We start from the raw sequence: 24,685 nt of genomic DNA on the forward strand, positions 1-24,685 counted from the left end.
AAAAGGAATATAAAGTAGGGTTGCCAAAAGAAATATGCCTGCCTGTTTTGTTTAAAGAGCCTGCAAAGACCTCTCCTTGACACTAAATAGACTTTTAAATACAAAAGTATCTATGCATTAGTTATGTGACTTTTCTGTCTTTTTTTTCTCTTTGTCGGTCAGTGATCATTGAGGCAGCCCTAGAACACAATTAAAAGTGCTTTTCATTTATATTTGTTGTTCGAAGTATGCACAGATAAGTGCTTAAAATACAGTTTTAGGTGTCTGCTTATTTTTATACCGATTGGGCCATCAAAATAATCTGCGTGCAACCCTAACCATAGGACTGTACGGTTGTTGCAGGATCAGCACATTATTTATTTCCTCCACCCTCGATCCCCGATTAATGCCGCAGTAGTTTAACTTAGATCTTAAACCCTACGCTGCTGTCAAGAACATGCTGAGTTACTTCAAGTGTATGGAAATGCATCCTGCATTCAGACAACTCGCTCCTCATTCTCGCCCTTCCCTTTCACGCTCACCCTGCACTCACAATGATCACCATGCACTCACACCATTCACCCTGCACTCACAGTAATCACAATGCACTCACACTGATTACCATGCATTCACACCATTCACCTGCTCACCCTGCACTCACAGTGATCACTCTGCACTCACAATGCACTTGCGCTGTTCACCCTTAACCTCACCCTGCAGTCACACGAGTACACTACTCATCCTGCACTCATGTGACACTTCACTCACCTGACCCCCTCACTGCTCAATAAACAACTCACTCAAACAAGCCCATCAGTATTCATACATTCATTCGTCCCATTCTGAACTTGCATCCGCACCCAAATTCATACACCACCTCACTCACCCTGCAGTCACTCCTCTTACCCGGTTGTATGGCTTACAACGCATACTTTTACAACGGATTCCATTACAACGCATGCCATTACAACGAATTGTCTAAAACGACCTTTACAACGCATTCCATTACAACACATACTACCTTTACAACGCATACCATTACAACGCATGCCATTACATTGCATGTATGGTAAGTATTGGATAGTATGGGGGTAAAAATTACTATTCTAACTCCAGGGGGTGCAAAAGTACAGTAAGTGTTGGATAGTGTAGGGATAAAATTTACTATTCTAACTCCAGGGGGTGCAACAGTAGGGTAAGTGTTGGATAGTGTAGGGGAAAAAAATACTATTCTAACTCCAGTGGGTGCAACAGTAGGGTACGTTTTGGATAGTGTAAGGGTACTAAGCATTGTAATGGTATGCGTTGTAATGACTGTGTTGTAATGACATGCGTTGTAATGGTGTGCGTTGTAGTGTCATGCGATGTAATGGTTGCGTTGTAATGGCATGCGATGTAAGGGATGTTGCGATGTAATGACTGTGTTATAATGGTAGTGCGTTGTAAAAGTTGCGTTGTAAAGGTTGTTTCCCGCAGAGGGTTAATGTGCCTGCTACAAAGAACGTGTACCATGCAGATCACAGAACTGAGTGTGAGTAAACTATGAGTAGCGCTATAAAAAAATGAAATGTTTGCCAGAAAGTGCTATAGAGAGATGAGGTGCATTGTTAAAGTGAGAGGTTGAATGGGGAGAGTTCAGATGTTGTAAAAAGGGGTGAAAGAAAATGGCCTGCAAAGTGAGAGAAGGATCCGGGGTTAGGAGAGGAGAGAGGGATGGAAGGGAGGGGGAGAGGAAAGCTGCATGGGTAAACTGCTTAACTCTGCACAAAACCGCCAGGTTATTAAGGGACCCCTTCCTCTCCTGGCCAGGGCCAGGTAAGCTTCTGATGTGGCAGCACGTATTCCTGCGGAGTGAAAGGCCCTTCTAAAAGGTTGACTAGAAATCTTTTTGATAATTGCTGTATTTTGGTCATAAACGTGTACTGATGGGGTGAAATCTTTCCTCAGTGTTTCTGTGTGTAAAAAATGTCAAAATAATGAAGCAATGCTATCCAAAAATACGCGGCATCACATAACATCACTTACATTTTCTTCCCACACAATTTAGTCAAGTCTGTCGTGTAATTTGGTCCTCACTTGCCTCATAATTCTAGTAGCCCTGCCTACAGGTTTAGAAATTTTTGTCAGGAGGGGGTCCTTGCGCCTCAAAATGTTGACGGGGGGTCTCTGCATCCAAAAGTTTGAAGACCTCTGACTTAATCGGACCTGGTGAAAGGCAGACATCAAGTCAAGTGTAGTGAAAAACTCTTGGTTGCCCATCAGGGTCACCATCTCCATTATGTTCGGTAGGGGAAATATGTCTTAAACTACCTCCATTGTTGAGATGCTTGAGGCCAACACAAAGATGAATCTCCCCAGAAGTCTTGGCAGCTACCACTACTGGTGCCACATATTGTGAAGCCTCCACTGCTTCAATTATGCCTTCCTTCTTAAGCCTGTTAAGTTCAGATTCTACTGCCCCATACAGGTTCAAGGAGATATTTCTAACCCTACACACAACAGGCTTGGCTCCCTCATTAAGCCTGATATGATGGATATAACCTTTTACACATCCAACCCCAACCGTTTCAGAGAATACTTGTGAAAAATCATGTAGCTTTTGTATCAACTGTCCTGACCTGCATTTGTGGATTTAATTTGGGATCCAGAAAAATCCCTAAGAGTTTCTGGTGCGGCCAAATAAAAATAGCATCACCTTTGACAGGGACATACACCTGCCCAGAAACATAATTTCCTTGGAATTCAAAATCTGCCTCAAAGTATCGAACCAAATCGATTGGTTTTCCCTCATAGCTGTAAGGTGTCACATCAGGGGTATGTAGTATAACCTTCCCATTAAAATCACTTTCATAGTCGTTATCTGAGATTAAGGACAACATAGCACCTTAGTCCATATTCATGACTACACCAACTCCATTCAACCGGACTACATCAGAGGGATATGTACAGTTTACATTTGATACACCACTAACATCATCGTAAATGTTTAATATATTTAATTGATGTGTAGTACAATAATAATGACCAAGACTGAATAATTGGCCAAGTGATTATAAACATTTTCAAGGACCTTTACCTAATCAACAGTCGTAAGCATTATGATTAGACATATCAGTCTGGGTATTATACAGAATTGTAAATGAGGCATTGAGTCACGACCAAAATTCTGCATTTTTATTGTTTCTTAGCCAATTGACATCTACCCATGACATGTATTATTTGAGCGAAGTTCCTTTACAGGTTCAGTCAGCATGTCTGTACACCTTCTTCCCTAGCAAATGCCATTTGCATGTAGTAATGTATAAGCTAAAAACACATAGACAGATAAATATTTTTATGGAAAAAAATATATATTTTGACTCTGTTTTATCATTTCCCTACAGTTAACCCTCAATACAATTATTTAGAAGGCTGTGTACATTCATGCAGAGAGATTCAACCACTCACCAACGATAGTGGGAGAAGCAAATAGAAAAATAAACAACGCAATTTACAAAGGTAACTTGCACCTGTGAGTTAGATAGACATATCAGTTTAATCTTACACATTTGATTAACATTACTACTTTTGGCTATTCACCATGTGAACATTTAAATACACTCAAAGGTGTAGACGTTCATGTCTCTGAGCCAAATTTATGAGGATCATTTACTACAGGCAAAAGGAACAGTGGTAACTCCAGCACCATACATGGCCAACCACTGATACTGCAAAACCTCCCATAGGAAGTGATGTAGACATGTACTTAAAATAGAACCTCAATGGAAGTAATGTAAATGAAATTAAGGTATTTCATTGTTTAAAATATATCAGCATTGAATTTATTTAAAAAATGTATATATATTTAGAACAATTGAAACATTATTTCATAATAAAATATTTTGCAAACCTTTTCTTTTTTGAAAATAAATGTTACTGTAATTTGTAAAAAAATAAAAATAAATGAATTCCATAACTAACTTTAAAAAAAATATAATAGATAATAAATAAATAGAAACTTTTTCCTTTAGGCAGGATTTATAATTTGATAAATCTTAAGAAAACATTTTTGTTAGTTTAATATACGGTAAATAATTACATGTTACATTTAAATTAAGTGCTGTAGTGGTTTCCTATTTTGTTCTACATTTAGAAATAAATAAATAAAATTAATTTACATTAGGTTTTGGCATAAAATATTTGCACTCATTTATTTGTTTATTAAATGTTCCCCCTCAAAATGATTTGTGCAACCTTCCACCACAGTAGTACCATGAAAACACCAAACATGCCATGGAAATATGGGAAATACTGCACAACCATACTCTGAACCTTTCAACAGAAGCCCGGTGGTGGAGTCACCATCATATTCAAAGATACCATCAGCTCCATTGCCTAAATAGCCACCCTCACCAGTGATATTGAACACCTCACATTCAAGATATGTGTCAAAGCCAACTTCTCCCTAGAACCTTTGTATAAAGACCACTAGTACCCTGCACCAATTTCGCCAGTGACATTACAAACTTCATTGCACCCCTCATTATCAATGCCCCTTCATGGTCCTCAGAGACCTTAACTTTAACCTAGAAGACTACACTGATCCAACCTCTATGGCCCTTCTAGAAAACCTTAACAACCTTAGCATCAACTAGCATGTTACTGAACACACCCATACCTCTGTCTCGCAAACTTGCCATCACGCAAGCAAGATTCAGGGCTAACTACAGTACAGAGACAGCACTTTTTGCCACCACAGACAACATCCACATGATCCTTAACAAAAGAGACATGGCAGCACTCATTCTCCTAGACATCTCTGAAGGGCCTGACACATACCCCATCCTCATCAAGCATCTGCTCAAGATTGACATCCATGAAACTACTTTTTGCTATATCTGCGCCTTCTTAATGGATAGGACACAAGTTGTCAGCCTGGAACTTTACTCCTCAAAAGCCGCAAGCTCACCTGTGAAGTGCCTCAAGGTTCATCACCCACCCTCTTCCACGCATACTTGATTCTTCTGGCCAAACTAATCTGCACAGAAATCAACATCCTCTTCTATGTTGACAATTCATGCTCTGCCTGTTGGACAAGACCCCCCCAACAAAGGAAACAAGTCCACTGACTGGATGACAAAGTCACTAACTGGATTAAAGCTAACTGTCTCAAGCTCCAAAGTTACAAGACTGAAGTAGTGACCTTTGGTATCTCAACATGGGATCCCAACTAGTAGCCAGCCACACTCGGACCCACAACCACACCAAACACTCAAGGCAGGATTCTTGGAATAATTATCAATGGCAAAATGGACATGACCGTACAAGTTAATGCCATCGCTGCAATTCGCTGCCACACCCTAAAGATCCTGATGAAAATTTTCAAATGGTTCCCAAGCAATACTGGTAAAAGATCTAGTCGCCAGCAAGTTGGACTACAGGAAGACCCTTTTTCCTGGGAAAACCAAACACATCTCTAGAAGACTACAAATCATCCAGAACTTGGCAGCCAGACTCATCCTCAACATTACACTATGAATTCACATCACATCTCAGGGATCTCTGCTGGCTCACAATACACAAACATGCTCATTTCAAACTCCTCACACACATACACATTCAAGGCAGTACGCAACTTAGACCCACCTACCTGAACAACAATTCCTCTCACCAACTAACCAGATACTGCCATGCCCCAGGACTTCTACTCACACACATCCCATGCATACATAGAACCAGATCAGGAGGATGAGTGTTCTACATTGCTTTTAAAGCATGAATGGCCTCCCACTATACATCAGAGAGTACTCCTTTCTTCTTGAATTCTGCAAGAAGCTGAAGAACTGGCTTTTCAATTAATTAACCTGCACAGGCAGGTCTGGGAACATACAGCTGCTCATCTCAAGGATACCCATGCGGTTAGCAAGCTTTATAAATATGCATAACATATGAAAAACACTCCATCTATCAAACAATTGTGTTACTTGCATGTCAAACAATAAAGGTCTAATTTACAATAGTGATATTATCCAAGAGGCTTTTTGCGGGCTTTCCCAAGTAATTATTGACCGGGGTGAAGTAAGACACGGCGCTTTGCCTCAGGCTCTCTTATTCCACACTTGTCAGTAAGTACCCGGGAGTGCTCTCCCCTTGAATAATGCTTAAGTATTTAACCATAACTAAGTCCTTACCTGGATCGAGGTCACTTCAAGCAGTTGTTTCTCAGTACCTGACTTGCCTTTATGGTCAGTTGGCATATAATATTACCGAAAGTCTCAAACTTGTAGAACATCTACATATATCAACATATAATCATAATATCAATCTGCATCCAATGCATTTACAAGTTTAAAATTTCCTACCTTTTAGAGGTCTCACAATCATACTTTTTGTGGTGGATTTCAGAGTATTATTCACAATGCAATCAATTACAGTTCTGTCCATGTCACAGCTTGTATAATTGTACGTAGTTTCAAAACACTGTGTTTCTGAAGAAAATTCATTTACTGTAAAAAAACAGACACATATTGTACTTTTTTAACTTTCAGCTTTTTATTGAAAAATATTTTTATAAATTACATACTGGGCCTTCTAACTTTAAATAATGATCTGGTCACTGCAGCTGTGAAAAAGAGCACTGACACTAAAATATCCTTCCCATGAAGGACTTAAGCAGAGAGTCTTTAGAAGCACTACAGTCCCAAATCACTAGACATTGTTTACTGAAAACAATACAATTGTGTATAATACACATGCTATTAAAATAGACAGCAAGCTTTATTCTATGAAAAGAAAGAAAAACATCTATGGCTTGCTTCAGTGGTCGTTCCACAATTGTTATATAATTTTAGTATACCTATGTTGTAAATGTAAAAAGATTCATTTCCAAGGGGATAAACATCACAAGATGGAAGTTGTAAATCTGATGGCCATCACATACTGGGCGATTTCAGGGTAAATATTGGGGTAAGTGCTTCAATCCATTATTTCACAAAATGTGTGTAGTAAATGATGTCGTGGACAAGGATTATGTTTTTCTAGAGCCGAATAAGAAAATGATTGAAAATAAAATTGCTCTTTTCTAACCGAGTGGATGTTAACTTTCTGCAGTGCAGAAATTACACTAGTATGTTGACGCAGTATGTGGAGGATTCCTACACACTTCTGCAATAGGCTTTCACACGTAACCCCTCTTTTACTGCTCCATATACTTCCCCGACCATTTATCAAAGGTACAACAGGGGCTGCTCCTTCGTTATGCCGCAGGAGCGTCGCCCCCCGCTAAAAGCCAACAGAGGCAAGGGACATTAATAAAATGATAATACAAATTTGCAAGACTGCAGGCCAAGCGAGGGAGGGGCGGAGACATCCCTTGTGATGTGACACTTCAGAAAGCACCAGGGAGGAGTGGGGAGTTGTGGGAACTGCTAAGTGGGAAAGACAGTTTGTCCGGCCCCAAACAGCTGACCAAATCATCATGTGCACTTAGCTTTTCTCCAACCCAAGTTGCGTTGCACAAGAGGGTGGACATGCTGGTGGACATGCTCCCAGTATCTTTCTGAGCGCCAAACCATGGCACTCAGACCAATCCCAGCGCTGAACAGTATTCCTAACATGAGAGCAGCGCTGGGCTTTACTGCAGGGACTCTGCACAGTGTGCATCAGCTCATGGAAGGAGCCGAGGATCACCTGAAAGATGGCAGCCGTCGGAGCAGGCAAGTGCCATTTTATGTGTTCATAATTGTCTTTTTTTGTGTTCCCCCTCCTGTGCCCCACCACATGTGTACCCCAGCACGAGCGGCTGTGACTGGGGTACGCATGAACAATCCATCTATAAAGTGGCCTGAGTGGCAGATTAAACTATAATCTTTCATACATTTAGGTAATTTAACCCAAAAAACTGGATTTGAAAACAGAATCATCCCCTTTTATCACTGAGATATGAAAAATATGGTTTATTGTACCATTTTCCGTTATCGTATATGAATGCAAGGCCCACCTGGGCTGGCAAGGACCTTGCAATGAACATTTTAGCCCTGCCTATCTTAAAATGCTTTCTACAGAAAGGCCAGTTGATTATCGGAACAGAATTCTTACTTATTCTTAGTACACCTTTTTATTCCACCTTGTTTATTAGTAAATGTGGGTAATCTTAGAAGAGCATGTGAGAAACTCGAGAGCTGCGAAACGTAGACGCCAAAAACGCCGAAACACCACAGTGAACTGCCACACCACGCCATGGGCTCCGTGTAGGCGAGTAACCATAAGGAGCCATAAGGAGCCACAAGGAGCGGAAAAGCTACGGCGGTCGGCATCTGATTTTTAGCAGTAGCAGATGCTGGGGTGAGAACTTTGAGAGCTTTGAGCAGGAGCAGAGCGGCAGAACCGGCGGAAGCGTAGAGCCGGTACGGAAGGGGCCCGATGAAGAGAAGAGGTGAGAGGTGGCCCTGAGGCGTTACGGGAATTATGGGGGATAGCTGACAAGGGGGAAAGCTGACAAGCATACAAACTGCGATACCGCTGCAATACCGATAGCAGTGGAAGCAGTGATCCTGGCAGAGCTGAGCACTGCACTGCACTGAGCACCGAGGGAGAAAATAAACTGCATAAACCGTGTGCGGGTGCACGGGTGCTCTGCAGGGACTGCAGGGACTGCTTGAACTGTGATTACTGCAAGTACTGTATCGTGAGAGCCCCGGTTCCTGTAGCGTGTAGCGTGTTGCTACAAGAGTCTTAATCACCATTCAGCTGTATCCCTGAATCCCTGCTTTGGAGTCGGGATGTCGTTTTGTTCTCCAGACCTGGAACCCTAATGAACTCTAATGAACTCCAACTAATAAATAAATAAATAAATAGACTTCACACCACAACTAAAACACCTATATAACCACACCCAAAGAAGATGTGCCATCATTACTGAGAAGCCGAAAGTTGCTGTGAGACCAGTTTAGACGCGGGAATGCGGAGCAACCGCACTTTCCGTACTTTCCACACTTTCCACACTTTCCACACTTTTGGGTTATTGATTTGCTGCCTTGATTTGCTGCCTTACTGACTAACCTACTGCTAGTACCACTCCCTATCCCCGATGGCTGCTGCTCCTGGTTGCCTGTCAGTACTTGCCTACTGCCATTACGTCGCTCCGCCAAGCTGTCTTGTGCTGTGAGGTAGTTAATCCCCCTAAGGCTTGGTGGTTTGTTTCTGGCGGTTGAGGGCGGGGTGCACGGGCAGTGAGCAGACAGGCTGGGGAGGTAGAGAGGTCTGTAGTTGGTATACGGGATTGCGAGACCCGGAGGGACGCTGAGCCTATGCGTGACTCACTGTTTTTTTCAAACAACCAGGCTGAAGAGGCAGGTTTGAAGTACCCAGTGTTTAGTAAGAGGGGAAGCAGCCATGGTATTCGCTGGTTGTGGTGACTGAGAGTACGAGAACAGGAAGCAAGAGAGCAGGAAGCAGGAGACTAGTACTATCCTTCACGGGTACACCGTCCGCACGCAGTAAGCACAGCAAAACATCTCTACAACACAGCACTCACCGATTCACATTGAATAAAAAGCAATAGCAGAATACAACTCCTATAAAAAGGAAAAACTAAGTGAGGTATCAATCAGAAATGCGATCAGGAAAAGAAAGATCATTGGGTAGTCCAAAGAAACGCACCTGGAAAAATCATGCTCCCAAGACACTAAAGAAATCTGGAGCTAAGGCAGATATGAGGGGGACGACTCAGACGCTAATTTCACCTATAACGAGGATGTTTGAAAGGTCTACTAAAATCCCGCAGAAATTTGACTTTATGAAAGATCCAGCTATGGCACTTATATCAATGCAATTAGAACCAGAACTAAAAACATTACAGTCCCCAATCAAACCAATAAATATATCGAAAGAGAACTTGGACCTATCTGACGAAGTTGGGGTCAGTGACCGCACTTTAAACCAACAAGTAACCTTTGGGAATGGGCAAAGTGAAGGACAATTCTCTATATTTATTGAATACACAGATGAAAGACCAAACGATCTCAATGAACTTGATACCATCAAGAACACATTTAACGAAGGAGCGCCAATCCCAATAGAGGCTAAAGTGGTCTTTAGACAAAAACAGGATAACATATCGGATGATTATCTACAAGCTTCACCAGCAGGGCACTGAGAGATCTGCGAGAAGGAAAAAATTGAGTATGTACGAGGTAAACAACAAGCTAACATTGGATTATTCAAACTGGAACATGGCCTAACCTCGCAAACAAAAGCTGGCAGAGAAAGCATCACAGTACAAAGCCATGGAACTAAAGAACAATTACAACAGACGAATTTTAACCAATTACAGACACCACTTAACACTAACGACACAATAGGAAGTAATGATCTCATAGCATCTACAGATGATTTTGCAACTATATCTAAAAGTCCTAATAATAAAATCAGGGTCCAAGTGTCAAAATATGTATCACCAATCGAAGACAAAGAACTTCTAGAGAGCGAAAATAATCAGGAAGATACCCATAAGACGTTGGATCTCAATGAAATAAATGGGAATAAAAAAACAAAAGAACAAGAAAAACTGGACGCAGGAACTATATGGGACATACACTACCAAACCTCAGTATTAACTCTTGAGGCACTAACAGCACAATCAAACAAAATGGACTTTCAAATAGATATTCTGGGATTTATGGCCAACGCAGTTGCCGGAATTGAGAATAAACTAGCTGAATTAAATAATCTAATAACAAAAGTACAAAGCACAACAGCACCAAGTTACATCGAGTGCTCATGTGCCCCAATAATCAATAAACTGGTATATATACCGGAGGTCATGAAGACAATCTTGGAGGATGTCAAAGAAAGTGTCTGCATAAGAAAAAACGACACAAGTAAGGAGGATGGTCAACAAACTAACCTTAGTGAAATTAAACCAGTAGAAAAACAAGAGCAAGAACAACTAAAAATGGGTACTGTTAACACATCAAATGGGATCGTAAAACCGAACACAAACCAAGAAATAAATACCATTGAAGATGACAGAATACTGTTGAGCTCACAATACGAAACGATTAGAGTAGGAGTAAAGGAAGAGGACATGTTAGCCTTTGAACCAACGAAAAGACAGAGAAAAAAGCTCCGTAAAGCAAGAAACAAGGCAATAAAGGAAAACACTTCACAATTTTATACTGAAATGGCCACATTTAACAAAGAAAGAGGAACATCAATAGACACGAAGTCTGACTCATTGCCCATTAGGAATGAAGTAGGAAAAAAACATATACAAATAAAATCAAGAGATGGTACCACAAATGAAATGAATAAAACAAAAGGTAACACCAATGGGAAGAACTAAACAAAAGGTTCAAAAACTAGCGAAGGAGATGATAAATACTACGAGATCTTTTCAAAACCAATAGCTTCCAGTAGTAAACAAAAAATGGTTCAAGTTAACATCAGTACACTAAATGAAAATTCCCGTGAAACCAAACAAAGCAAAGCTCAGAAAGAAGGAGTAAAGCAAAAAATAATGGAAACGGTTGCATAATAAAAGAGCCTATCGATTCCGATATTCGAAGTGACCAAACTAAATGTATGACCAAAGAAAAGGTGTCTGGGACTATATCGGAACCCGGAACAACATTACCTAACGAGAATGACCGACAAAATCACGTAAGTCCATCGATGCCAACAAAACAAGATAAAAAACCTTTGCTTGGCATCCTTAGGAATTGTAACCAAAAAGACCATTTGGTGGCAATGGACGAAACAGGGATTAAGAGTATAAAGTTAAAATCTTGGAATGAAAAAGAATCAACAGATGATTTGATATATTCAAAAATCCAAAATAACCTAGTAATCGAAAGAAGAGGTCAGAACAGGCAGATCATTTGGAGTAGTGTGGCTCACTGGTTAGAGGCGGCAGACCCGGGAGCAGAAGTCGGCCCGGGACCAGGGTTCAATTCCCGACGCGGCAGGGTCGTGGACTTGGGTCAGCGGACTCAATAATTCTCGCTTCGGTGCTTACTCTAATCAGGGGTTCCACTCGGCAACTCTGGGCATTAGCTTGCCTAATCTCCACAACGGCCCCATCAATTCCGGGGATGCCTGGCTCCACCTTGGGGACTCCCAGCAGGGACCATCCCACAGGGAAAGCCAGGACGGGTTCCCCAGAGTTATACAGCACCAGGAAACCTATGGACAGGTAGCAGTGCGCTTTACAAGCTCAAATACATTTACATATATACGGAATACAGAAGAAATGGAGACACCAATGGTGATAACAGTCACCTAAAAAATAGGTCCACACAACTTGTCCTTAAACCACTTTACGAATCAAAAGGACCACATGATGTCCTAAACAGAGGAAATATCCTCCGATTGTTGAAATCAAAAACAACGCTTGAAATTATAACTTCAAAAGACATTATATGTGTGGGCTTTCAGCCTAACCCCAAAGGAACCCTACAATCAACGTTACTAACAGTGGCCACGGGACCATTGGCGGACTTAATCCTGAAAGAGCATGGTACCTTTCTTGAATGGGGTATACTGAGCAGCCAGCCACTTCCAAAGGTCTATCCAACTCTACTTCTACACACAGAAATTCAAACAAAAGAATCTTTCTATCCTAAAAACCCTCTTGGCAAAACAATCATTGAAGATAAAAAAAGTCCCAATAACCTAAAAAAAGGAGACAGCAATGAGGTAAACGAAAAATGGATTATGGCAGCATTGCATGGTAATAAGGAAAATTGACAACACTCCTCACAAGTACTACTACAAGAGCAGAGTACTGCCACCTTTATAACAAAGATATGCTCATGGAACATTAAGGGGATTTGTAGCAAGTTAAGTGATGCCCAAATAGAAGACCACACGGATCAAAACCAACTAATATTCCTGCAGGAAACATGGGCAATTGACCCACCTATGTTAAAAAAACTACAAGGGATATTTTGTACCAGCAATCAAATACAACAAATTTGTCCGCCCCTGCGGAGGTCTAGCAATATATGTTCCGTTGGTATTAGACGTGAAACATGAGCAATTACAGACGAACAATCCAAATCTACTCGTAGTAAAATTACGATATAAAATGCTCAGAAGTGGGCCATATAAAATTTTAATTTTAGTCAATATATACATACCTCTGAAACAGAATTCAAAGAACGAGATGACTACTGCCATAAATAATTTGCTTCTTGAGCTAATTTTGGAAGAGCCGTTAGCGGACTACATCGTAACAGGTGACTTTAATTTAAACTTGTTGACATCCTTTGTACGGGATGACTTTGTCCAATCTCAAAATCAACAATGGGAAATTCCAGATCCAATAATGGAACCTAGAAAACTTAATAAACAAGATAGAATAGGGAGAAACTTGGTAAAGGACATGGAAGCACTAGGTCTCAGGATATTAAATGATAGATTCACAACGGACTGTCCACCGGCTTGTTCTTTTTATTCAACCAATGGTAACTCACGTATTGATTACACACTTACATCATTGTGTACTTTCAACAGAGTGACATCCTACTGTCTGGAAAACGTTTTGAACAGTGATCACAGTCAGCAAATTATTGGGATAAAGCTATTCTGCCCAAAATCTGAAAAGTACTTGACAGTTCAAGGTGAGACTGGCACCATCAACTGTAAGAAACTTACATGGAAGCCCGTAAATACGGAAGAGATTACAGCAATGACAAAAAATCTAGTTAAAGAATGCTTTGATAAACAAATAAAGTTTACTGCCCTCGACCAGTGGGTTGAATTTACACAGAAAGTAGTGACCTACAATACAAAAATAATAGGTGAACAAAGGAAAAAGAAGAAATACAAGGCATCCAGAGAAACTAACATCTTTCTTCCATATGCTATAAGGAAAACTAGAAGTATGAGAAACAGGCTTAGGAAATAGCTAACCAAGTCCCCACTCAACGAGGAAATATTGGCATCATTAAAAAATACAAATTGCGCTTTAAGGAAATTAATTTGGAATGAAAAAAGTAAAGCCAAACAAGAGCTCTCGACAAAAATCTTCCATGCAAGCACTTTAACAAACTCTCGGGAGTTCTGGAGACTAATTAATGGCCTAGCTAGACCAAATAAAGCTTCTATAGGATCTAGCTTATCGGAAGAAGAATGGTTGATGTTCCTTAAAAATCATCTAAATTCGGAACCCAAAGCACACAAACAATCGGGTAACAATCCGAAGTATACAAAAGCTGACCAAGAAGGCGATTGTGAAATCTTAATATCCAAAACTCAAGTGGCCGGACTAATTAAGAGACAAAGGGATGGGGTCCCTGGCCCAAATGGCATCCCATTTGCATTATACAAGGAAGCACCTGATTTCTGGTCTACTTATCTTACAGTTGTTTTTAGAGAAGTCGTTGAAAGTGGCCAAATCCCTAAATCATGGAAAGGATCGCTGATAACACCTATGCTGAAGAAAGGAAATTGGCAACTACTGGAAAACAGCGCCTAATTACAATGCAGGATACGGACGCAAAGTTGTTTGCTGGAATCCTACTGAAGAATTTAACGGACTGGGCAAAGGAGAAACAGGTACTGCCCTCGAACCAAACAGGCTTTATCAAAGGCCTTGGTACATCCACAAACATCCTAATACTATCAATACTAACAGACAAAGCAATTACAATTAAAGAACTACTATACTTGCGTTTCGTAGACTTTAAGTCTACGTTTGACTGTGTCGACAGAGAACTTTTATGGGAAAAACTTAACAACCAAGGAATTCCGCATAACCTGTTAAAGATGATCCAGCTCCTGTACTCGGAAACTTGGGTAAGGGTGAGGTTAGGTGAGGGAAAAACATTAACCAATATAATCCCAACATCAAGTGGTTTGAAACAAGTGTGCGTTCTGGCCCCCTTACTTTTTAATTTATTTTTAGCTGATCTTTCTACAGAGCTAAACGAAATGAATGCACACCCTCCAAGGTTAGCTCACAAACTAGTATCTAACCTATTATATGCAAGTGACGTTGTACTTTTAAGTCAAACTAAAGTTGGCATGCAACGATTAATTGATGGAGTTTTTAGGTATTCACAGGAAAATGGCATGCAAATAAATGAAGCTAAGACCAAGGTAATGGTCATTTAAAAAAATGTGCATCTTAAATTCAAACATAAATGGTTTTTGGACGGCAAAACATTGGAGCAAGTAACTGAATATAAAAACTTGGGAGTTACTTTTAATGACAACGGCAACTTTCAGACACAAAAAACAGATAATACAAAGAAAGCAAACTCCTTTGTAGGTGCATTTAAAATAATTCAGAAATCGACAGGAGATTTGTCTTATCACCCTTTATTAAAAATAATTGCTGCAAAATTATTGCCTACCTTAACTTACGGTAGTGAGGCACTCAATGGTAAAGATGCTGAGATTATTATTATCGCCGTGGCCAAAATGTATAGATCTTTATTCTCTCTCCCGAAGAATGCCTCAGAAGCCCAGGTGAGATTGGAGTTTGGGCTAAACAATCAATACTACGCAAGGAAAGGGCACATACTAAAAGTATGTACCAGAATAAAAAACGATCAGGATAATGAAATGTCCCTTTATTGTGGCAAGAAGTAAATAATAAAACGAATACAATTGTCAGCTCCTACCTAAATAGCGCAATTGAAGAATTTGGTATGACACCTATCTGGAAACCCACAATTACGTCAGAGAGCTTTAAAAAAACAATAAAAAAACTCACTAACTACCTCTCACTGATTAAGGATAAATATATTTTGGTTAAACGCAGCCATGCATGGTCAATAGTCTCTGGATTTAAGAATAAAAAGGTTCAAACTTACCTGGAAACACCATGGTCTAAGAAAAATAAACACATTTTTATTAATGCTAGATTTGGCTCCTTTCCAGGCACATGTCACTTAGCTCCATGGAAAAGATTACAAGAAAATAACTTATGCAGGCTTTGTAAACTAGGAGAAGAAAACATTTTACATCTATTGTGTCTTTGTCCGGAACTGGAAATCGAAAGGATAACTCTGCTTAAAAGAATGTTTAACATGCGTGGTGTATGGACATGTAGACAGGCATTGATAGCAAGTCTAAATCCAGAAGATCTGCCAATGAGTTCTGCACTTGTCAAATTACTTTGTGCTGTACAGAAAAAACTAGAGGCTTCCGTTTGACCAAACAACAGTCTATGTGAATATGGATTTTATAAAACAGTTTTAGAAACGATCTTAAAGGACCGACTTATTACATAATTAAATGTGTATGATATATATTTAATTCCTTGGAAATTAATTGAAAAAACTGATTGTTTTATAATTTTAAAAATTGGTGAAGTTTTAGCTACTTTTTTGTAAGATTTTAATTAATCAAACAAATACAAATAAACTTAAAACTTGAATGTGAAAAACTCCATTGTTTCTGGGGGCTGAGGTCATACTGGTTGGCTACACATGCAGCCACAAGCTATGGGAAGAAGTGGTCAAAAGGAGTCAGCTCCTTCCCCAAAGTCCATTGGTACACCACACCATCTTATTTTCATTTTAATTTGATGTCAATGCAACAAACTAAAATATTTTCCGGGGATTGAAACACATTTTTTTGACTCTGGAAGTCACAGATGCTGGATCCTTCACCAATGCCCCTAAGTTCCCCAAACTCCCTTTGTTTTGGGCTTTCCGTGACATGGATCAATCAGTACATGGCCTAAGCTACCAGCTATTTTCATTACCATTATAAAAAGGAGTTTACTGTAGAGATTGCAAGTACGGAAAACTCCCATAAAAAATGTATAAACAGCTCCACCTTCCAACTTACTAAGTGAACCTCCAATTTCCATGCTAATTCCTTGCTCAGGTCAAAAAATCTTTCCCACTGATTAAGATTGGAGCACTAACCAAAAACATTTCTAAAACATTATCAACTTACAGCATTTAATGTTCTGTCAATTATGAAAGGGATGATGAAGGTTTAAAAAATGTATTTTCCTATTAAGAAATCAGTCTGTATTTTTGTCTTTTATTCAAGTTAGTCAGATAAGTCTGTTTACAGACATATCATGAAAAAACGTGGCCAGAAACAGCACACAAAATAACCGTGAGTTCCATAAAGGAAATAGTCCCTATCTGAATTTAAAAAGATCTAACCTAACCTATCATGAAACCCATAAAGAGTTCCTTTTGGAAAGGAGCAAGGATTCGGGGCATCAAGCTAATAATTGGAAGCAAGCAAACTCCTCATTAAGAGCAGTTCTGTATACTGAGCTGAGTTCCCCAGCAGTTGCAGTAGCAGCTGGGAATCCAGTTAAAAGGAAATTAATCACAGAAGTAGCTATGGTGGAGCATAAAGATTGAAAGTCTCCTCAAAAAGGGTAAGGAAAATAAGCAAATCACTGTTAGTAGTAGCTTACAGTAATTTGGACTAGCACAACAAAGTGACATGTCAGGGTAGGAGTGCATAGAATGCATCTCTCTAGCTAGGAACCCAGACTATATAGCAAAGTAAAAAACATGCAGCAAACTCTGAATGTTATTAGAAGCAAATAGGAAAGGATCTTCCAATGGTCCGTCGTTTTCTCTCTCAATTCCCACAGTAAACGTCCATGTTGACATGATGTTGTTTGAATGTGGCCGAGGAGCATTAAAAAACATACAGCTAGGAAGGCTCTCATGAGAACCTTTGCAAACCTACTCTGTTAGCTGTTCAGTGTCCCATTGTGTAACAATGGATTGCTCTATGAAATGAAACATTACATCTAGAAAGCCCTGGTTAGATCATGAAATTCAAATCTATAGCTAGCATTTTCTTTCTTCAATATACATGTTGCTTATAAGCATGCGGCCAAGGAAACTTTCTAAAATACAATGAAGTTATATGGTGTGAGTAAATAAATACATTTTGCAGAAAACAGACAATTTTACGAAGATGTCAAGTTCTGCAGTTCAATTATAATGTTGAATCAGCATTTACAAAAATCTTTTATTTTATTAAAGGGATAAGAAAGAATAAAGAGAGATATTGAGGCCCAGCAGTGAAAGAACAATAGAAATCGAGCTTTCTGCAGAAATAAGAAGCATTTTTCTCTTTTTGCAAGTTTAATGAAAAGGCACATTTTCTCTAACCATTATACTGCCATGTATTTTCTTTGTGAACATTAAGGTACATTTCTACATTGTTGAGAGGTAAATTTAGGTACACATGTTCAACTACACAAGATGATCAAATAAACATGACATTGGATACTTGTATGTTATCAAAACCACATCCCATATGCTTTAAAAAGAACACCAGCAGTATATTCTAACATGTAGGGACGCACCTCGAAAAATTGTCTCTCGCAGATTACCCCTTTTGAGGTTTTAGGGGCATGTTTCAATTTAACGAGAAAGCTGCCTAGTGATCTATATCGTTGTCTTGTAGAAGTAAGCTCAGCAACTGACAGAAGACCTTATTATTGCAGACGTCGGGGATCGATATTCCCTGTAAAAGACACTCTCGAAGTAGCACTGCTTATGAGGCCTAGATCTACATGTACTGAACATGTGGGACTTTCTGGGTTTCTAATAAATGTGCGGTATGTTCTGTGTTCCTATTTGTGTAACAAAAATAACTTTTTTTATGTCAAAATTCCTTAATAAGTTTTGATTAGAAATTTGGAGGACTACCGCAATTTTGAGCGCATTCTCTTCAATGACCTAAAATATCAGAGGCATTTCTATTGAACACCCTTACCTCTGATTTTGAATGTTGATTGGATTTCCAAACCCTAGAGTTGTTTACGTTCATTTGAAAGGTTTCTATGTTTTGCCTTTTTTGAGTCATATTAGATGATGGGTCTTCCTATGTTTCTTCTTCTGTTACTTGCAGCCCTCTCTCTGTTCACATGTGACTCATGTTTTGTCTGCCTTCCTCTTCCAGCATATTGAGCCTTCCCCTAGTCAGGTATATTCGCTCCTGCTTCTTTGCCCTGTCACCTTCTTTCTGTTCTTTTGTCTGCTTTCCTCTTATGGTCTAGTTTCACTTCTTAATCAGTGGCATGCAAGGGCATGTCTTTCTGTTCTTTGTCTACTTTCCTCTTTGGCCCTACTTTGTCTGCTTGATCTCTGGCATGTAAGGGTGCCATGGTCCTACTGCTCCTTTTTGGCTGTAGTTTGTTTTCTAGATCAGTAGCACGTTCTTTGTCTACTATCCTCTTTTGGCCTAGTTTGTCTTCTTGATCAGTGGCATGCAAGAGTGCCATGGCCCTAACACAATAAAGGGAAATGCCCCACTCCCTAAATTTGTAGTATACATTAGCTATAACTGAGGTGCAGTGGCACCTTCAGACCCCTGAGTCCTGCTGGCACTGCAACTGTTGCATTATTGATAGCTACAGCCTTGATCCTGCTAAACCCATGTGCACTCTACCTCTTTAACCTGCTCTCCTTTTTACTTTTCTTTGCTTCATTTTCCTGCGCAAAGTTGGATTTTGGGCTGATGAACTAATGAATAATGGGAGAAGACTGAACTCTATTCAGGCTTTTAGTCCAACAGTTTATTGTCTCCTGGTATAAAGTTGGCCCTGTGGTGCTCAGCAGGATGATTTAAACTATTAGAAATTACAGGTTGAACACAGGACACAGGAGTCAGCGCAGATGATCATTATGGAGCTCTTTCTTTAGATAATATTTCGGCTTGCAGACCCAATCAGAGTGATTAGATCAATAATATTGGTGTGAATTTTCATTGATCTCCTAAACAGCACACGAGACCCTAAACCAAGTCCAGAATATTATAATTATTGATGGTCAGGGGATCAACTTCACCACTGAGGCCCTCAACTATTTTATTAGATAAAGTACCAAGGCTGTGATGGCACCGAGCCTGGTGCGTGAGCATTCCAAACCTTTTTGAAGAGGGTGGCAACTATTTGCCTCTCTACATCATAGTTAATTATGCTGAGGCTGGGCAGCTTCAAATATCAATAACCTACTCAGTAACTTCTCGATATGTGTACAAATAAAGTATCAGCTCAAAACGAAAGCCTCTGAGTTACAGCAGAAGAACTTTCAGGATGACAACACAGAATGTCATTGAAGTGCTAGTTGTATCAGAATTCACATATTTATTCATTCATCCACCTATACATTCCTGCAGCATTCACTGCAGATATCTGTCTATAACTGGCATGCCACGCATGCCTAAACTGTCCACGTGTAGTCCTTTATGAAGGTTTGGTCCCCTCTTGAGGGTCACACCCAAAGTTTTTGTCCATTTACCTCCAATGTTTGCTTACATCAGTTTTTGTTAGCCTTAGGACTCTATACACTTTAGCCCTGCTAACCAGTGCTAAAGTGCTCATGCTCACACCCCTAAACATGGTTTGACTGGCACACATTGAAGCATCGGAGAAGAACCCATAGTTTATTTCCTTATAGGCAACTGGGCTGTCATATTCTGGGAGTTGCCTTGCTCCCATCCTTGCATGGGGACATATTGGAGGGGTGAAATCCTTCGTTTTAGTCATTTTATGTTTTGTGCTTTCCCACTGTTCTTTTAATTTGGTTTTAATTTACTGGTAGCTTTCAGTCTGCAGGAGAGCCTGCAACTGAATTCAAAGGATGCTGGACCCTGGTTCCATTTTACGTTGCCCACTCGATTATTTTGCTTGATGCTCTGCCAATAGCACCCTCCACACCCCCTGCCATGCCCCCTGGCATGGTGGGCTATTCCAAGGACTTCAACGCATGTCTGCACAGCTTTGAAGCTTTGGAGTAACACCCACAGTTTATTTGCTTGTAGGCAGCTGGGCTGCCATATTCTGGGAGGTGCCTGGCTCCAGTCCTTGCATGAGGCTATATTGGAAGGATGAAACGCATCATTTTATGTTCTGTGCTTTCTCACTATTCTTATTTATTTATTTTGGTTTTAATTCACCAGTAGCTTTCAGTCTGCTGGCGAGCCTAACACTCAATTCAAGGGATGCTGGCCCTGGTTCCAGTTTACATTGCCCACTCAATTTATTTGCTTGACGCCCTGCTGATTGTACAAGCCACACACACCTCCACCCCTCCCCCCCTGCCTGGTGGGCTTTTACAAGGACTAACAATTGCATTTACTGTTTATTTAGATCGTTTAGCTACAAAAATGAAACCGTTACTAATCAATTCTGAGAATTTTAAACCCCCTTAAAGCATATACTCTCTGTTGTACTTATATCTCATTGTATTTATCTTTTGCTGATGTTTATTATCTCTCTTGGTTTCTTCCAATGTTTATTGAGATAACATACAGTTTTTGCAGATTGCCTTTATTCCCTTTACCTCTTTTATTGCCTCTGATTTTCTTTTTCTTTCTTTCTCCACTTTGCTTTCTCCTCCTTTCTCTCTTTCTTCCCCCAATCTTTCCCTTTAAAATTACATAAAATGCTTTCTTGTGCTCTAATTTTGACATTAGGAATATAATGCTTTTTACTTTCCCATATATTTTGTATCTCCCTTCCTTTTGTCAGTTGTTACCTTTGATTATATTAATAAAGCTCTTCAAACATAAAAAAAATTGCATGCATGGAGTGGACGCGTGTAGAGGGAGTACCAAAGGTGCGCCAAAGGCAAGCCCTTCTGTGCCCGTCCACGTCCAGCCTGCACCTCGTGCCTGCCATATCGGCTATTTTGGACCGATTTATAGCTTCAATCTTACACACAGGATGAGCTGCTCTCGTTTGACTCAGGTAAGAACACTGGCTGCCATAAACCTGACTGCTGTCTCACTATTGACAATGCATTGAACACCTGTCAACGTTGTGGAGCTCTTGTACCTCCGGCTGTGCCCCAGGCTTTAACAGTACAAACTTCTACCTTTGCAGTGCCCTTACACCCTTTCAGCCACCACACCAAAGCTATCTTGCGTAAAAACATGTTGCTCTGCATTTCAACCAACGCTAGATCCCTCGTTGAATACAGCTCTGATTTCTCCTGTTTATTGACACCTACAATCTGGCCCTGGCTTTCGTTATGGAAACATAGGCCAATCCATCCTGTAATCCGGACCTGCTGGCAGCCTTACAAACACAGGATTTGCCATTGTTGGACAAGATAGGCCACTTAAGCGTGGAGGAAGCACAGTGATTGCTTATAGAGCGAACCTACCCCCAGATTCATCAAGAACACATTTTGCTAATCCTTAATAGCGAAAAATACTGAATCGCTATTAAGGAATAGCAAAATGCTATTCATCAAGAAATCACTAAAAAAATTGCGATTTTCTAATAATTCCTTAATTGCGACTCGCAATTTGCGAGTCGCAATTAAGGAATATCTCCCCATTCATTCCTATGGGCCTAGAGGCCATAGGCATGAATGGGAAGACAATCTCAATTTGCTAATCTCAATTAGCGATTCGCAAATTGAGATTGCGATTTCAAGGGTGCATGGGTGTCCAAAGGACACCCTGTTGCACCCCTGAAATTGATGTGTGCACATATGTTGCGCACACACATGCCCTCGGGGCATGTGTGTGCGCAACATGAAACTTTGAAAAATGCACTTTAGTGTATTTATCAAAGTTTTTGCAAATTACCACGAAGATGAACTTCATGGTAATTTGCGTGCCCTAACAGCGAATTCGCTATTTTTTTCACTTTCATGCATTGCATTTAAGGAATTTCAATTTGAGATTCCTTAATTGCAAAGAATCGCAATTTAGCGAATTCTTAATTAGCGATTTTTGCATGTGGGATGATGCATCCCAAATGCCAAAATAGCCCTCGCAAAGGGCCAGATTCTCAGAATCTGGCCCTTTGCGAGCCGATTTTGGTTTGATGAATCTGGCTGCTAGTGTTCTGTTGCAATTCTGTCCCCTCACAGCATTGTGAAGTGGTTTCCTTCAGTATTGAAATAACCAAAACTCAGACTTTCAAAGGCATGGTCATATATCGCCCACTTAATCCCAGACAAGATTTTTCTCAGGAGATTGGCAGTTTCCTTGAGGGATATATCCTGTCCACCGATTAAAAGGTCTTAGGTGACTTAAACTTTCACCTAGAGGCACACCAACACACCCACCTGTCAGCTCTTCTTCAGACCCTGTCCGGGCTAGGCCTGTCTCAAATCATAGCAGGTTCCACACACCAGGCAGGATACACAATAGATGGGATCTTTACCAACAACACGTCACAAGGCAAAACCAGTACTCTTCCTTTAGTCTGGTCAGACCACAGTGCTGTCCTCTTTGACCTAAATGTCTGTCATCCCAGTACCAGTATCAACGCTCAACTAACTATCTCCACCTCTCGGGGCAGGTACAATATCCAACCGGATCTCTTCTTTAAAACACTAAATGACTCATCACTTGCACTCTCAGACAACATGGACGCAGCTGTCTTTCAATACACTCAATGGTTCAACAACGCTGCCAGCCTTCTGGCTAAAACCAAAATGGTTACAATTAAATGTAACAACACCTCAGCCACTGGGTTCACTGCTGATCAAAGGCGCATTAGCAAAGCTGTAGAAGACAGGAGAAGAAATGGAGGACCGATTATAATGAGGTGGAGAAAGCCAAATACATGCTGTGTTTAGCCGCTTACAAGATTCTAATTACAAAGGAAAAGGCTTCTTATTTCATCAGACTGATAGAAGAAGCTAAAAACTCAATTAAATAATTGTTCCAAATGGTCATTTAGTTAACTACGGACACTGAAAAATACACTACCCTTTTTGCCAAACTTTCTGTAACACCCTGGTCAACATTTTTCTACAAAAAGTGGAAGCAGTGCATAGTATGTTCACCTTTTTGCCTCCCCTACTTTTAGCGAAAGGTCCTCTGCCACCTTATTTTAGGAGCAGATAATGCTTAATGAGTTTGCCACATCCTCCTTAGAGGAAGTCACCAATCCTGATCCACATCCTCAGGCTGCCCCAGGATCTTTGCCCTCGGCTAAGCTAGCAGCAGAGACTATCACCTCTAAGCTCACAACTATTTTCATCTCATGCTTAAGTCTAGTCTATTTCCACCAATTTGGAAGAAAGCCCCTGATCTTCAGCTCCTACAAAAAGCTGCCTTGGATGCCGGGAACCAGCTACGTCACCATTTCCTGTTTACTTTGTCAGCGAGGAACACAGAAAAAATCATGACACCCAACTAGTTGAGCACAATCAATCAAACAATATTTTGGGTGCAACTCAATTTGGCTTCCACAGCCGCCATAGCACGGAAACTGCACTGATCAAGGCTATGAGGAGATCAGGCAGGTGCTAGATCAGGGTGGGGGACAGACCTCTTCCTGCTTGATCTCTTAGCAGCCTTTAACACTGTCAATCATGGGCTGCTGCTGGATCGACTAGCAAAGATCGAGACCACTGGTTCAGCCTGGGATCTACTGTCATCCTCCCTCTTTGGTCGAGAGCAGTCGGTTCAGCTGGGTAAATTCACTTCACAGCCTTTCGCTCTCCCTTGTGCGGTCCCTCAGGAGTCCTCGCTTACTCCGACACTTTTTAATGTCCATGTCACCCCCCTGGCTGGCATAATAAAATCCTTTGGCTTTTCCCTGACCTCTTACTCAGACGCCATCATAATTGTGGTCTCTCTGGCCAATGATGATAAAGGCACAGGATACAGATTCTGTGACTGCATGCAGGTAGTTAACATTTAGATGCACATGAATTGTTTAAAACTAAACTCAGGAAAGAAGGAAATGGGCCCTTTACCGGCACCTGTAAGAAAACCCTAAAACTTGGAAAATGAATTGATGACAAACTGAGCT

General features: G+C 40.4%; 1 protein-coding gene across 1 annotated transcript in view; it reads right to left on the minus strand.

Annotated features, from left to right (window-relative positions):
- The window catches only part of LOC144762238 (adhesion G protein-coupled receptor F5-like), a 626,316-nt gene that overhangs the window by 139,121 nt on the left and 462,510 nt on the right, over positions 1-24,685 (minus strand). The window contains exon 9 of the mRNA XM_078647382.1: positions 6,321-6,464. Within this exon, the coding sequence (XP_078503508.1) occupies positions 6,321-6,464 (144 nt within the window). The remainder of the gene's footprint in view (positions 1-6,320; positions 6,465-24,685) is intronic.

This window comes from Lissotriton helveticus, chromosome 6 (assembly GCF_964261635.1).
Source record: "Lissotriton helveticus chromosome 6, aLisHel1.1, whole genome shotgun sequence".
NCBI classification, from domain to species: domain Eukaryota; kingdom Metazoa; phylum Chordata; class Amphibia; order Caudata; family Salamandridae; genus Lissotriton; species Lissotriton helveticus.